At 53.7% G+C, this 12,490-nt stretch overlaps 3 protein-coding genes across 3 annotated transcripts; all 3 read right to left on the bottom strand.

The window, feature by feature from the left end:
• Positions 1–2,049: 2,049 nt before the first annotated feature.
• J4E90_004575 (uncharacterized protein) lies at positions 2,050–5,658 on the bottom strand (the record flags this gene model as incomplete). Its single annotated transcript, XM_051434140.1, has 1 exon — positions 2,050–5,658. The coding sequence occupies one exon, from the start codon at positions 5,656–5,658 to the stop codon at positions 2,050–2,052; it is 3,609 nt and encodes a 1,202-aa protein (XP_051292658.1).
• A 1,369-nt stretch (positions 5,659–7,027) lies between these two features.
• Positions 7,028–8,539, bottom strand: J4E90_004574 (uncharacterized protein; the record flags this gene model as incomplete). Its single annotated transcript, XM_051434139.1, has 1 exon — positions 7,028–8,539. One exon carries the CDS (start codon positions 8,537–8,539, stop codon positions 7,028–7,030), a length of 1,512 nt encoding a protein of 503 aa, XP_051292657.1.
• Positions 8,540–8,969: 430 nt separating this feature from the next.
• J4E90_004573 (uncharacterized protein) lies at positions 8,970–11,244 on the bottom strand (the record flags this gene model as incomplete). The annotated part of the gene is made up of 4 exons (XM_051434138.1): positions 8,970–9,866; positions 9,922–9,977; positions 10,496–11,125; positions 11,238–11,244. The coding sequence occupies 4 exons, from the start codon at positions 11,242–11,244 to the stop codon at positions 8,970–8,972; spliced, it is 1,590 nt and encodes a 529-aa protein (XP_051292656.1).
• Positions 11,245–12,490: the final 1,246 nt, after the last annotated feature.

Here is a 12,490-nt window from a genome sequence, read left to right as displayed (position 1 = left end):
AAGAAAGATAGGGCTCTGTCTTATCCCCAACCATGGATATGCACATACAAGATGGTACTCAGTTCTGGGGGCAACTTCAACATCTGATCGTTCAGACTTTGGAGATTGACGTTCCAAACTTACAATAACCGGGCCTGGGTTAATGTAACGTTTGTTTGGACAGAACCCTCTTGTCCCGTCAGAGAAGCCGGAAGCCGAGATGTTGCAACTCGAGTTCTTGTACACTTTGTGCATCAAGAGCGATTCTCGTCGCCAGTCCTCAAGATCGTCTTGTACAATGCAAAGAGAATCGATCCAGATGTATCGAAATCCAAGCCTGACGGTCGCGAAAAGGGCGTCTTGAAATGTCTTAGACAGTCTATCCACTGGGAGCGAAATCTGGAACGTTCCTAAGTCCGCGAGAGTTGTAGTGAGAAATTTGGTGCTGCCCCAACAATGCGATAGAGTGAGATAGGAAGTTGTTGTAGGCAATTGATCTCCGCGGCATAATTTAGCCTCCAAGTCGAAGTTTGTACCTGTTTGCTGGACGGACACAAGTCTGGTCGGTAGCTCTCTATTATCTGTCGACAGACGACATTCGACATGTTCTGAGCAGCATTGCTTTTGCCAATTACGAATCAGAGAGAAGGTTTGGTCTGATCTCGTTGATGGATCCAAGTTTACTCGTGTTACTAGACTTCTTAGTCATTGATTCAGAGGGAGTTCGGGAACAATTACTCGTAGTGGTCGGAAACAAGAAGAATTTTAAGCTCGGCGCTAGGATGATGACTTTTGCAGTGCAAATCCAAATGAAGAGGGCCGGCCCGCTAGCTGGAAAGCTTCCTTTTACGGATCGCTCAAGCTGAGGAAGCACAGGAGGAAGGTATTGTAGATCATACTCAGTATGACGAACAGGATTAGAAGCGCGATGCACCTGTGGATGAAGCCATTTGTAATCTCTCCAAGCCCAATTGCATATATAACAGCCTTCTTCGATTGCTCGAAAGAACGCTGCACTGTCGGCATGATGCAGTTTGCGCTGCACAGTACGGGCTGGTCGTCCTACTGTAAAGATCTCTTGACACTGAGCACACAAGCTGTTCGCAGACATTGCGCCAACGATGACTGGACTCGTTCACTATGGGGATGTAAAGGATGTCGTCACAAGCGATGCAGTGTGCATCTTCGATAACGATCTTGACGAGAGGATCGGCCGAATTCCGTGGTTGCGAACAGCACAAGTGTTCGCTCGAAGTTGCGCAGGGAGAAGCTTTCGAAAGCGAAGACCCGCCGCGCGATCTTGAATCAGTCTAATCGTTGCGCGCGTGTTAGTGTCGGTAGGTGGTGAGTGTGGAGAAGACGACCGAAGAGGCCAGGCAGAAGCGGGGCAAAGCTGATGACGTATGCTCCACGGGGCCACCACCACCACCAATGCAGCAGGCACCTGCACCTCATCCAAGCAAAAGGCTGAGCACCCTAGAGCCTACATCAGCGCAAGCTGGTCTACTTTGCGTTGTTTTATCATAACGTAGTAGTCGGCAAACCGATTGACATTTTCGTTGTTTGGGGTGCCCAGGCACCCGCTGGACCGATCGCGCAAAGTTCGCGACATTCAACTAAGCGACCATCAACGCCTACAATGGAGCTTGGCGCTATTGGATTGCCTGCATCGAATGACGAAATCTCTTCAAGTGCAGAATAATGCTCGAGTACGACTCACGTGTTCGATGCACACCCAAACAACGCAGCACTGGAAAGCGCAGCGATGTCGATCAAACGTTAGCGAAAGTCATACATTTGAACGTCCAACTTTATCAATGAACGCAGAAGCTGAGCAGGTGTCCGGCGCAATCTCAAGGAAGGCAGGTCAACAAGTGTATTGTACATAACCAAAAACCCGGGTATCAACATGTACATCCCAGCATCGTATACCTCCAGGCAAGTACCACTACTACAAAGGAAATCGCCTCGCAACGGGCCATCGAGAAAGGAAAAGAAGAAGACATCAGGTATACACAAAAAGAAGTCGTAAAGTCTCCATCAATATCCAAAGAAAACACCCCAAGCACCTCACAATCCATCCATCATCCTCGTCAACGCCAACCAATCCGCCAACTCCCCATTACTCTCCCTCTGCGTCTCCCTCGCACAACCCAGTTCCGGACTCGCCAACTTCTCATTCACCTTCTCAAGATCTAGTATACCCATCACACTACCCCTACTTCCCCGCTTCTCACTCAACCCACTATCCACCCTCGCCGCCGTCGTGCGCCGCTGTATCGCCGCCGGCAACGCAATAACAGGCCGTGTTGGGTCCATCATATTGTTGAACTCTGTGCTGAAGAAGTCAGGGCTGGCGAGGATGTGCGGGGAGGGGATGGCGCGGTTGGGTATGACTGGCGGTTTGAGGTGGGAGTTTGGGTGAGGTTGGGGTTTGGTGGCTAGGGTTGGTGTGTTGATGCGGAGGCGGAGCATGGATGTTTGTTTTGGTTTAGGGAGGGTGTTGTCAGATTGGAGGGGTGGGGTGGCGGGTTTTGACTTGTTGAAGAAGAGAGAGGCTTTTCGGGATAGGAAGGAGGGCTTGCGGGTTGTGGGTTGGGGTGGTGATGTGGGCATCGGGGCGGGGAGGGACTGTGATTGTGATTGTTGCTGGGGTAGGCGTTGAGCTGCGGCCTCTTCGTTGGCTTTTTGGATGCGGACGCGCGCGTCTTGCTCTTGTTGGAACTTTGCTTTCGCTTCGTTATCCTTGAGCTGCTGAATCTTGGCTTCGTACGCGGCTGTTGCTTCGACGCGTTTCCGTTGGTCTTGTTCGTCTTTTTGCTCCTTCTCTTCGGCTTCTTTGAGCATGGCTACGATGAGGCTTCTGCCTTCCTCGGAATAGTTGTCGCCTACACACGACATTGGTGTCAGACCAGCCACGTTCTTCACGTTCGCCTTGGCGCCTTCAATGAGGAGGGAGGAGGCAATCTTGTCATTGCCACCGACAGCTGCGGCATGCAAGGGTGTGTTGTTCTCGACATCGAGCGTGTCCATGCTGGCGCCGCTGCGAAGCAACAGGTTCAAGATCTCCCAATCCCCACCTTCGGCGGCCATGAAGAGTGGTGTTCGTCCCTTGTTATCGAGACTGTTAACGTCCGCCCCGTGCAGCAGGAACTCCTGCGCAACATCGAATCGATGCGCCACAACCGCAGAGTGAAGTGGTAAGCGGCCGTTGGAAAACGGAGATGCAATAGTAAGCTGTGCACCCTTCGCTACCAGGAGTGTCAGAATATCCAATGCAACTTCCGGGCATTCTTCAAGCAAGAAGGTGAGTGGATGCTGAGTAAGAACCGAAGTCTGCGTTGACTCTGGCGCAGACTGTGGCGACGACGAACGCATTGAGCTTCGAGGAATGCCCGCGTTCGGGTTCGCACCTCCATCAAGAACCACATTCAGTATGCTCAGAACGTACTCCGCTGGCATTGGCGGTTGCAGTGTGATATGGCGTAGGACTGCGCATATCAAAGAGACGCCCAGAGCTGATCGCGGTAAAGCATTCACATCCAAGCCCATCGAAACCATCTGCTCAAGGTCCTTGACAGGCAACGTCGTGGCGAATGACGAGACTTCCGCGACAGGGTTGCTAGGTCGTCTCCGCAGTAACCCTGCACGCTTCATCCACTCGTACTGTGCGAACAGCTTCAAGGTCTTCTTATCGGCCGCCACCGAAGGCTGCAACTTGCTCTTGGCAGGTACCCAGTCTTCAAAGTCGAATGTGGCACCGTGCTTGAGCAGCGCATCTACGAAGACGGGCTTGCCTGTCGTCACCGCGTAGAACAGCGCATCTTGCTTCTTGTGGTCTTCGTGGTTGACGCAGTTCCGACTCGCTTTGCGGTCAGCCTTCTGTGCTAGCAAGGCCTCGATCACAGGTAAACCGTCCTCCGGCAGTGTTTTGATGGCAAGGATGAGCGGTGTAGCACCGGATCGCTCGCGCGTAGTTCTGCTGACTCCGCGTTCGCAGAAGGGGCCGACGATGGCAGCGATGTCGTTCCATGTCGCTGGTGCTTTGGGTATGGTGCAAGCAATGAGATGGAGAGGACTCATGCCGTCTTCATCCCAGGAATTGATGCTCGGTGGTATCGTGAGCAGTGGTACGATGGACCATTGGTGATGCTTTACGGCGAGAAGAAGCGGCGTGTTCTTGTCCTTGTCGCCGATGGCGGTGTTTGCTCGGGCTCGTAGTAATGACTGCACCATCCCCTCCAATCCATTGGCTGCGGCAAGATGCAGCGCCGTTTGTCCGTTCATGTTGGTCTTGCGGAGGTCAGATGCTTTGATGAGAGACTCCAGATGGGGCTCCTGGTCTTTTGTACTGTTCGTAGTAGCATTGAGCAAAGGCGTAAGCTCTTCAGCATTAGTAAGATCTGCGTTCGCTTTCTGCCTCAGCAACAGCTCTGTGCAGACTCTGCTGTGCGTTGCGAGATGGAGAGGTGTATCGCCGTCTTGGTCCCTTGCATTGACTTCAGCGCCGGCGTCGATGAGCTGAAGTGCGATTTTAGGATGGCTAAAACGAGGAGATACGGCATGATGAAGCAGTGTCTTGCCATCCGGGTATGTCACTGTTGCGTCAGCGCCCTGCTCAAGGAGAGCACCTAGAATGATAGACATGGTCTCCTTCTCTTGGGCTAGTGGGCTCTCGAAGGTGGCCTGGAGTACAGTAAGGCCCTTTCTGTCGCGGATGGTGAGGTCTGGGTTGCGCTTCAGAAGCGCACTTATCACCGGCGCACCGGCACATTCCAATGCGACGAAGACGGGACGAAGGCCGTTGGCGGTCTCGCGATCCGGATCCGAGCCTTTCTCTAGGAACATCTCCACCAAGCTCGCGTCATCCCTCTTGATGGCCTCCACAAGGACGTTGGACTCCGAATCGCAAGCTGCGGCGAATATATCCGCAATGAGGTCATTGCCTACCGAGAAACGGCCCTGTGTCTTCTTCACGTGTTTCAGCAGCATCTCCCTCTCCTTCTCCAGCTTGTTGCGCTTGCCATGTGCGGCGTTGATGATCGCTACGGCGCCTTGTATGTTGTTGGCGTGTAGAGCAGCTTCGGCTGGCGTCTGACCGAGACCGTTGAGCGCTTCGTAGCTAGCGCCATGTTTGAGCAAAGTCATGACTGTGGCTAACGATCCGGACTTTGACGCTGCGTAGTGGAGGGGTGTCTCGCCGGTGTCGTTCGTCTTCGTCTCGAGGTTGGGACCGTATGGGATCAAAAGTTCGATGAGATCGCTGCGGCCATTCTTGACGGCTATATGAAGCGCTGTTTCGCCGCTGGTCTTGATCGCAGCATCGGCATCGGCACCAGCATCTAACAGTATTCTCGCGAGACTGGCGTAGCCGTTCGCGATGGCGATGCATAACGGTGGTAAACCCAAACCAGCGACATCATTCGGTGTTGCGCCAGCACGTAGGAAATGTGAGAGCGCTGCCTCTCGTTGGTGGTAGACAGCATAGTATATCGGTGCCCAATCTTTCGATGGCTTGAACTCGCCAGTACCCTCCGGTGATCCCGCTGGCTTCCCAAACTTGCATCTCATGACCTCCACCGATGTTTGTAGTGTCGAACCCTTTCGTTTCAACGCAGTCGGTCTCGTCGTATCCCGATCCAGATCAAGGTCGATATTGCGGGGAATTGGGGGCTCCATGTCGCCTGAGTATCTGCTAGTAAGGCAACCGCAAGACTTAGATTTCATGCTCGCGACCTGACATCAAGGCCTGATAAAGCAGACAATCAGGGTTCAGGATAGCGACAAAAGAAAATATGCAGGGTAAAGAAAAGCATCCGGCGTACCCACCGCAGAAGAAAGCTACAAGAGCGACAGGAGCTTGACAAGTACGCTCCCCACCTTTCCCCTTCTTTTTGCCAAATTGGAGGAGCTGAAATCGTGGCGCGCCCACGAATCAAGTCATTCTCGTCGCGGTTGTCGTGCCATTTCGCCTTGCTTACCGCTAGGAGCCATGGTTCAATTACCAATAACGGGTGCCTTGTCGTGCTACAAACCTAATCGCGCCTCTCTGTAGTCCCGAAACGGGTAGCTAGGTGCCTGGATTCAGTCGACGGCAGATGTACGACTCGCATTCTCGCGGAACGGTGCGCCTGGGACGATCGCCGCAGCGCTTCCCTGCAGGCCACAGCGCTTGCTGTCAATCATCTCAGAAGGAATCCCAGAGGCGTTGTACAGTTGTCTTTTCGCTTGGCTTGCTCGCGACGGTCCGCGAATGACAGAGACGCTACTAACTATAGAGGGGCAATGGCGCGGTGCAGATCTTGCTGTTGGGCGCTGCAAGCCAATGCGTCGTGACGGCGATGGACGCGAGGCGGAACAACAAGCAAAGTCAATGGCGACGGAGGACGCGATACTTTCGCGCTCGATGGTCGGAGGGAGGTGCGCCCGGTGCTGCTTGCGGCGTTTCGCTAGCCGACCCACGTGTTTGTAGCTGGATTGGTTCAGGGGTAAAGTGGCCTCCATCGCCTCGCTATCGCGCGCCGTCGTCCTTGGCCAAGCAGACGGCGCCAATGCTACGGGTACAATGTTTCCGCAACAATGTTGTCGAGTGTGCAGGCGTTTATTGAGTGGAGATTGGACGAAAAAGTCGAATTCTAGCCGCGGTAATGCATGGGAATCTCCAGGCAAGGGAATTGCAGCTGCGGTGGCTGCTCCGTATAGCGGGAGATCATCCGCCAGCTCGGTATCACGTTGAAACTCAAAATGGGAGCTGGTTTGCTAAGATCATGTGCAAGAAAGAGTGTTTATTCTTCGTGCACTATGTCCGCGAAGATCGTCATAAGATCAAGTAAAGAGTGTAAGAGGACGCGAAACCGCCGTCCACAGTCAAGTACGCAAGTGCGCAAAAGCAATTCCCGCCTTCTTTTTCCAATTTGTGTCCCCTTCGTATTGCATCATCCTCCTGTTACAGCGATCGAATCGCAGTCCAACGGCAACGACGAGTACGCTGGCAAGTCCTTGCACGTTCAGCCTCCCCGCAACCCCACGTGGCCGCCAACACCACCTCTTAGAACTTCACACCCAACTTCCAGCCAACTTGGAGTGCGCGACTCCACACAAAGCAAAGTGACGCCACGATGTAGCAAGCTGCGGTCCAGATGACCACTCCCCAGTAGTGTCCACCAGTAGCCTGGATGATCGCACCCGCAATAGGAATACCCGTAAGCGTGCTGAAGCTGACCACGGTGTAACAGGTAGCGTAGTACCTGCCGTAAACATTCGTATCGCAAAGCTGGCCGACGCAGACTGGTGTCAATGAGATATTGGAGCCAGATGCGAAACCAAACAAGACCGCGTAGACAATGGAGAGTGCTTTGATAGCCGTAGCTTCGGCCGCGGAGGTAGGGGTGAGTAGCGATGCGGGCAGCCAGAAGACTAGCGATGTAGCTGAGCAAATGGCGAGTGCCGCAATCATGCTGTTGAAGCGCCCGAGCTTATCGGCTAGGAAGCCTGGAACCCAGCGACCGAGACAACTTCCCGCGTTGAAAATTGCGATGAGTTGGTACGAGAATGACGGGCTGAAAGCGCCGGTACTGACCGCAAAAGTGGTAAGGTACGTGATCGGGATGAAGAGTGCCCACTCCATCATGAAGATGCCGACTGTGAGCAGGAAGTAGCTCTTGTGCCGGAAAATCCGGAAATCGGGCCATACTGATTGTCCAGCTTTGGGTGGTAGGCGGGAGCGGATCAGGAAGCAGGCACCAATACAGCAGAAGAGCGTGATGAAGCCGATGATGCGAGTCGCCCATGGGAACCCCACTCTAGGTAGTAGCTTCTCCAGCGCCAGCGGGAATATGACACCACCCAGCGATCCTCCAGCTGCGGCGATACCCGTTGCGTTGCCTCGCTTTTGCAGGAAGAAGTGGCTCACTGCGGCGAACGCAGGCGTGAAGATCAACGATGTACCGAGACCCCCAAGCACGCCGAAGACGAGAAAGAAGTGCCAGTACAGTGTGCAAATCCCGAGCAGGAAGTTTGACAAGCACAGCAGGATGCTACCTGCCAGCACCAACAGCTTGGGGCCGTGCGCATCGAATATGGGTCCGATCTGGAGTCCGCAGAAGAACGACAAGAAGACGTACATGCTGAAGATCCATGAGATGGTCGACTCGGTGTAGTCTGCAAGGTAGTGCTCGGCGATGTAGGCATGGTAGATACCGACTGTGTTCATCATACCCAATGATGCGATGAGTCCAAGGAACGACCCTAGAACGACAGACCAGGCGCCTAGGCCACCTTCCGGATAGGTTACTTCGTCATTGGCAATAGACGTTGATCGAGATTCCTCATCAAGAGGTCGGTGAGCTTTTTCATCTCCAGTTGCAGTGTTGCTTGGGCGATTCTCCTTGGAGTTGGCCGATGCCGGGGCATCGGCGTTGTGAGTTTGGGCACTTGGGCATGGTGACAGTGTGTCCGATGGCGGGATGGTAAATTCGGCGTGAGGATAAGTGTTGACTCTGGTCAAGTTGTTGTGTGGGCTAAGTGATCCTGGCGTGCTGCCTTTTGGTTCGCTGCTCATACGAAGGGCCGAGTTGGTCTTGGGGGAGGTTTCGTCTAAAATGTATGACGATGCGCGTTATTGCGCTGACAAGTTGATGTCAAAGTCGTGAAAGATTTCGCAAGCTCCTGCACAGTCCCCGAAAAGCGTCCTCGCAGCCCTGAAGTACCTCCCAATCGATGATGCGCGCCGAATTTGAATCGCAGATTGTGGTTCCCCGAGCGGTTTGGTGTTGCGTAGTCGAGCTCCCCGAGCGGTATAAGTAGGTTGGATGCCACAGGAGGGGTAAAGAGCCATGACCAATAGACCCACTCTGCCGCTTCGGCAACCACTCGCAATGCGGTATCGCCCGCTGCCGACGAAGGGTTTTCAGCACACCTCTATTCCGACCCGGTGCATGATTCGCCCTAGACGCCGAGAACCAAGACTCTGCTGGACATTGGCGGTGAAGTCAGCATGATGGTCTGGACGACATTGTCTCCGGACATAGTAATTCTCGGAATTGAAGTCGGAGTTGAGCGTCATCGGCATCGGAGAACTTCTTGTGGGGGTTTCCGACCTGCTCGATGATGTCGAAAGCTTTCTTCTCTTGCGATATGTACCCTAGAAGCTGTTCTGCCATTGGTGCGATCTTCTGGGTGTCGTCGGTGGCTTCAAGAATGGAAAGCCATAGCTGCGCGGGAGACGGTGTGAGTGTGGGTGTAGGAGCATCGCCAAACATTGAGTCATAGCGATCATGGTCGCTGTTATGCCGGATATATGGTGCCGCTGGCATTCCGCTGACCTTGGGTGTAGGTGATCGAGTGCTTTGGTTCAGCATATCCAGAAGCATTGTACTCTCACTGGCTCCATCTGTGCCAACGCTGGATGCATTGTCGCCCTTGTCCGAACGACATCCTTGGATGGCTCTGTGGAGCACTAGCCAACTACCGCGGAATCTCCAACGGTCTTCGTGCGGCATGTCGCGGTCGCGAGAAGCATACGTAGCCCTAAGTCTGCTTTCTAAGAGGTCGTAGAGTGTACTGGGACAGTTCTCTCTGCTAGTTTGGAGGGTTCTGGGACTATCTTGGGGTGGTTTGGAGTATACGCTGTCTTGGCCGGCATGTTGTGATGACGGTTCGCTGCACTGAAAACCTTGCGGCAGTTGCGATACGTTCTTGATACAGGCCTGTTGATGCGCTGAGCTACTTGTCGCAAGGTCCACGGGCCTTCCTTGTTGCTTCGATCTTATAGTGTACTTTGCGCGGAGGTTGCGTACATCGCGGCGGAGTAGCTTGGCTGTCCAGCGGATGTCATACGGCAAGAAAGAGCGCATCATGAAGAAGAGTATAGCTATCAATGTGACGGACTGTATCCATGTTAGTTGAGATTGCAGATTGAGGTTTCACTTGGCGCACACTCACCAATATCAACATGCGTTTGAGTGGCATGCGCTTGGTGCTGTGTACGGAGGTAGAGGCTAATTGAATGTGAAAAGAGCAATACACGCGAGTGAAGATAGTGTGATTGGAGTTGAGTATGCGCGCGGTTCCTGTACGAGATATTGCTAGACTGAGAGCAAAGTGACAGTAAAGTGACAATGAAGGGTCCAATCTAATCCCACGTGGTTTGCGCTCGTGCGCGCTTTCAAGGCAACTGCACTTAGGCAGTTCAAACAAACGCACAGCAGGCGCGCCTTTCACTTCCACACACTTCGATGGGAAACCATCAGCGCGCGCACTGCAACTCTCAATACCCAAGATGAGAAGACATTAGCCAAGGGCGCTGCATATTCCCCAACCCTCACCACACGAGATGGGAAAACACAGCAAAACGCACCTCATTCCAGCGCCAACCTGGATAAACAGAAAAGCGTCGGTCGGCAGATCTGACATTCGCTCTTTCCACATGCGTCATCGTATACCTACACCGTCCACTCCACCACCTCCCCCAACTTCCAATCCACATCCTCCATCCAAGCCCCCACACTCCACGCACCCAGTCCCCTCGGCCACCAATTCTCCTCACCCTCTTCCACAGCCTCACTCTCTTTCTTCTCATGCACCTCAACCCAGCATCCCCTCGCCCTCGGCGTGACGGCCGCAATATCAAACGCCCGCCACTTCTGCGTTCCTACTAGCACCGCGTCCATCTTCTTAACGTCTGTGTCGTAGTCGTCTACCTGTAGTCCTTCTTGCACCTCTCTGACCGCTTTCTCATGTCTCGGCGCGGATGGGAGAGGCGGTTGCGCAGCGGCCATGCTGAGAGGGAGGTATTTCGTGTTCAACGGCATTGGTGGAATCCACTGCCAGGGTTTGAGAGTACAGGCAAAGAACGGGGCGCCGCCATCTCCTTCTTTGGTGCCAGGCGGGAAGACTTGCACGGTGAGAGTGGATGGGGGCGAGGCGCCGGGTGGAGTTGGCGGTGCGGAGAAGGAGAAGCGGGCGAGCTGTTTGGGAATGTTCCAGTTTAGGCGCCCGTTGTAAGTTGTTGTGCGTTGGGAGACGTAGATGCGGGATATGCGTTGAGCTTTCTTTGGGATTTTGATGTGTGGCTGGCCGGTTGGGGTGGTTGTTGGTTGTGGGACGGTGAAGTTTCCGGGGACGAGGAGGAGTTCGTCGTAGGGGCCTGTGATGATGTTAGAGATATATTCATAGATGTTGTTCTTTACTGAAGTGCCTCGGTGTATCCTTCCTGCCCCTTTCCTACTCCTTGTAGACGTGTTTAACATCCACAATACCCACCATCCCTTCCATCCACAACCCTCCCCCTTCACACTCTTTCTCATCTCCGCTCATCCCACAAAATAAACATCTCACATACCAACAGGCGTATCTCTATACCTCACAATACACACCGTCCCCAGCCCCCCATCAAACTTCCCCATAACCTCATCATCCCACCCCCCCTCTTTCCCCTCAAGCTCACCATGCACACCCCCAGGCAACCCCTTCAACACATGAAACAGCATATACACCTCCGCCGTGAGTTTCCATGGCGCCGGCGCACGCGCGACAGGATGGAAAGACGGTTCTTCGGGGTTAGATGTGGACATAGCGCGGTATCACGATCGTGAAGATTGATCACGCGGGAGGATAGTGGTGTAGGGAAAACAACACGCAACGGATGGAGATGGATATGGTGATGGTGATAGCCGTTTGTTGTAGTAATACTGGTAAGCGGGTAACGTTGTTGCGATCTGGCATGTGATGGGCAATATGTCCGGTTCAGCCGCGGCTGCAGTCTATCTCTCGACATCCCTTGCAATATTATCTCGGTAAAGTACCACGTCGACTGTGTGGCACAGCACAGCAGCTTACATCGCATCATCTAAGCGCCAAGGTGCTTCGTAGCTGTCAGTCAGCGCTCGGCGACGTCGTACAATTGTAACGACCGCAGACAGAAGTGATGTAAATGTTGCGTGAGGAGAGGGAGCTCAAAGAAGTTGATGAGGAAAGCGCGAAGGTCTGAGCGCTGGGTAGTTGAACCCATCCATTTCGCGTTCTGAAGTGCCCCAAGCTCCTCGTGTGCCGCATCACCAAGATCTAATACGACATACGATGGCAGTCACACAACGATGGATGACCATTTCCTCCACTTGACCGCAGCTCATACACTCTCAAGGTCGCAGTCACCACCAAACCACCAAACCACCAAACTGCTGTCGTCGCAACCATACCCACCAAGTCCCATCGGACATGCGCCCTCTCAAGCCGTGTCCAGATCGCTAATCTGACTACCATCGGTGCCATCACTACCAGCCGGGCCCGTCGCCTATTCGGTGTAGCGCGCCGTTTGATTCTTACCACCAACTTGCGCTACCACGTACCGAGGGCTTTGCAGGGCACAGGGTGATTAGGTAGCCGTGGAATACGCCACCGCATTCGTACAATGGGTTCCCTTGCACACATACAACCACGAGGTACCCTTCATGCCAAGGTCACAGCTATCACGCTACGTACCAGCCATCACATGCCGACGTATTGCCACTCA

The sequence above is a fragment of the Alternaria incomplexa genome, assembly GCF_024043165.1.
Source record: "Alternaria incomplexa strain BMP 0042 chromosome Unknown scaffold_5, whole genome shotgun sequence".
Classification (NCBI taxonomy): Eukaryota; Fungi; Ascomycota; class Dothideomycetes; order Pleosporales; family Pleosporaceae; genus Alternaria; species Alternaria incomplexa.
The sequence above is the reverse complement of the archived record's forward strand: the minus strand, read 5'-3'. Positions and strand labels throughout refer to the sequence as shown.